This window comes from Plasmodium gaboni, assembly GCF_001602025.1.
Source record: "Plasmodium gaboni strain SY75 chromosome Unknown, whole genome shotgun sequence".
NCBI classification, from domain to species: Eukaryota; Apicomplexa; class Aconoidasida; order Haemosporida; family Plasmodiidae; genus Plasmodium; species Plasmodium gaboni.
This window is the reverse complement of record NW_017385271.1, coordinates 1-2,605: the sequence shown is the minus strand read 5'-3', so window position 1 is coordinate 2,605 and position 2,605 is coordinate 1. Positions and strand designations below refer to the sequence as shown.

Here is a 2,605-nt window from a genome sequence, read left to right as displayed (position 1 = left end):
TTTTTGTGGTATAGAAAATTAAAAAGGGAAAAAGAATTATTAAGTAAATTGAATTCTGAGGAAAAACAAAAAGCTGAGCATATGCTTAAAGTGGAAAAGGCCATTTTGAAATCACAAGGACAAAAAGTTTATGTAAAAAAAAAAAAAAAAAAAATAGTATATCATAAAATAATATATATATATATATATATATGTTTCGTTTTGTTTTATTTTATTTATTTTTTATTTTTCTTTTTAGAATGAAAAAAGTCTTAAGAAGAGACAGAAAAATATGCAGACCAAAAAGGATAAATCCCGCATGAAATGGGAAAACAAAAAAAATAAAGAACAAACAAATAAAAATAAAAAAAATAAAAAAAAAAAAAATAAAAAAAAAAAATAACATATTAAAATGGAAAAAGTTATATATAATTAAATTGTCATATGGTTATTATATGCAAGAATGAACAAATAAAATAAAAAAAAATATATATTTATATATATATATATATATATATATATCCATTTACATAATTTTTGTCCCTCCTTTTCTTCTCATAAACCGAATGAGTGAAGCAAATTATTTACATAGGCAACAAACCCAGCATCATTCGTTATAGGCTTATATAAGTGAGGAGGTAAGAATATTTTTTTTCTCGAAATAATTCCAAAAAAAACTATGAACCACCACAATATATGTATGATAAACAAAATGAAACGCACAGGAAAAGAATTACATTCTGGCAAAAACATAATATCCATAGTTAATAAATATAATTGAAATAAATTAAAAATATGAATAATCCTTATAATGGTTGGTATGGTTTTACATAAAATTCCTAAAATATGAATAAATATAGCTGAATTCTGATCATATATTTTATTATTTTCTTCATCAATAGTAATTGTATAGCCAAAACAAGTAATTATACAAATTATTCCAATCAAAAACCATAAAGAACAAAACACATATACATTTGAAGATCCAGCACAAACAATTTCATCTTGAATACGTAAAGACGAACTATGATAACCACTTATCAATGTTATAGATCCTATTATATAACAAAAGCCAATCCAAAAATAATATGATATAACACTTAATTTAAATACTTCACTAGAAAAAGTATAAAAACAACCATTCGATAAATCACTTGTGTGCAAATGCTTTTCTACAATTAAACTTCCCTCAGCACTATCCCCACTCTCATAAGAATCATCCTTTTCCATTTAAAATAATAAATAAATATATATATATATATACATAATGTCTGTATATATTTTAGTTGTCTAGATATTCTTAATATATATAAAATATATATATTTTTTTTTATATACTTAATTACTTATTTGTTTAATTATTATATATATGTATGTATGTATGTATATTTTTTTTTTTTTTTTTTTTTTATGAACGTTCAGGTAAAAATATATTGAATTTTATGAACAGTTCATAAAAAAAGAAAAGAAAAAAAAAAAGGATCACTTATCCTATTTTTATTTTATTTTTCCGTATATATATATTATATATATATATTTTTTTTTTTGAAGTACTTTAAAAAAACATTTTATCATTTGAAAAATCAAAATATAAAAATACTAATTTTGTATAATTTTAATTTATTATAATAACATAAAAAGAATATTTATTTTTAGGCTTCATTATAAATAATGAACATAATATATGAACAGATAATGATAAAAAAATACACACATATATATATAATATATATATAATTTATATTTATAATTGCATATGTTTAAATCTTTTTAAACAATATATAAATATAGTTATAAAAAACAAAAAAAAAATAAAAATATATAACAGAGTTCATATAATAATGAAAAGAAAGAAAATGTCTTCATCTAATAAATTAATAAATATAAACATAAATATGTATTCAAAATAATTTTTAAAAGTTATTTATTTTGTATAAACAAACAAACAAAAAAAAAAATAATAACTAAAAAATAAAAAATATTATATTTCAACAAGTGAACATATTTATATTTTCTTATTATCCTTTTTCAAGGATTTCCTAATTTTTTTTTTTTCTTTTCTTGATAAATTGCGGTTGTATGGTTTGGTACTAATTTTTTCCACCTTAAATTTTGTATTAATATAATCTGAAAAAAAACAATTACATAAATATATTAATATATTACATATATGTGCTTACAAATTGTCATTACATATATATATATATTTATATATTAATATATTTTTGTATATGTAGTTACGCGGATCGTTAAACAAATAAGGTATATTTATCGGATTATGATAAGAGTTAATTAAAGAAATCAAATAATCCATTCGTTCATATATGGATGAGGAACTAGTATTATTTTCCTTGTCTCTTTTTTTTATTCCTATGTAATTTTTATAAGGTATGGAGTTAAATTCTATCGTATCGAAATAGCTACAAAAAAAAAAAAAAAAAAAAAAAAAAAAAATATACACATATATATATATATATATATATATATATATATATATTTATTTATTTATTTATTTATTTATTTATTTATTTATATATTTGTTTCTTTTTCATTTTGTGTGATACACTTAGGAAGATATGTTCACACATTAAAAGATATATATAATTATTTTTTCATATTAAAATAA

General features: G+C 18.5%; 2 protein-coding genes across 2 annotated transcripts; both read right to left on the bottom strand.

The window, feature by feature from the left end:
- Positions 1 to 534: 534 nt before the first annotated feature.
- Positions 535 to 1,209, bottom strand: PGSY75_0009600 (putative membrane protein; the record flags this gene model as incomplete). Its single annotated transcript, XM_018783233.1, has 1 exon — positions 535 to 1,209. One exon carries the CDS (start codon positions 1,207 to 1,209, stop codon positions 535 to 537), a length of 675 nt encoding a protein of 224 aa, XP_018638985.1.
- A 775-nt stretch (positions 1,210 to 1,984) lies between these two features.
- On the bottom strand, positions 1,985 to 2,399 carry PGSY75_0009500B (hypothetical protein; the record flags this gene model as incomplete). Its single annotated transcript, XM_018783232.1, has 2 exons — positions 1,985 to 2,106; positions 2,221 to 2,399. Coding segments are annotated over 2 exons (301 nt in total), but the record flags the coding sequence as incomplete, so codon positions are not given.
- Between the last annotated feature and the right edge of the window lie 206 nt (positions 2,400 to 2,605).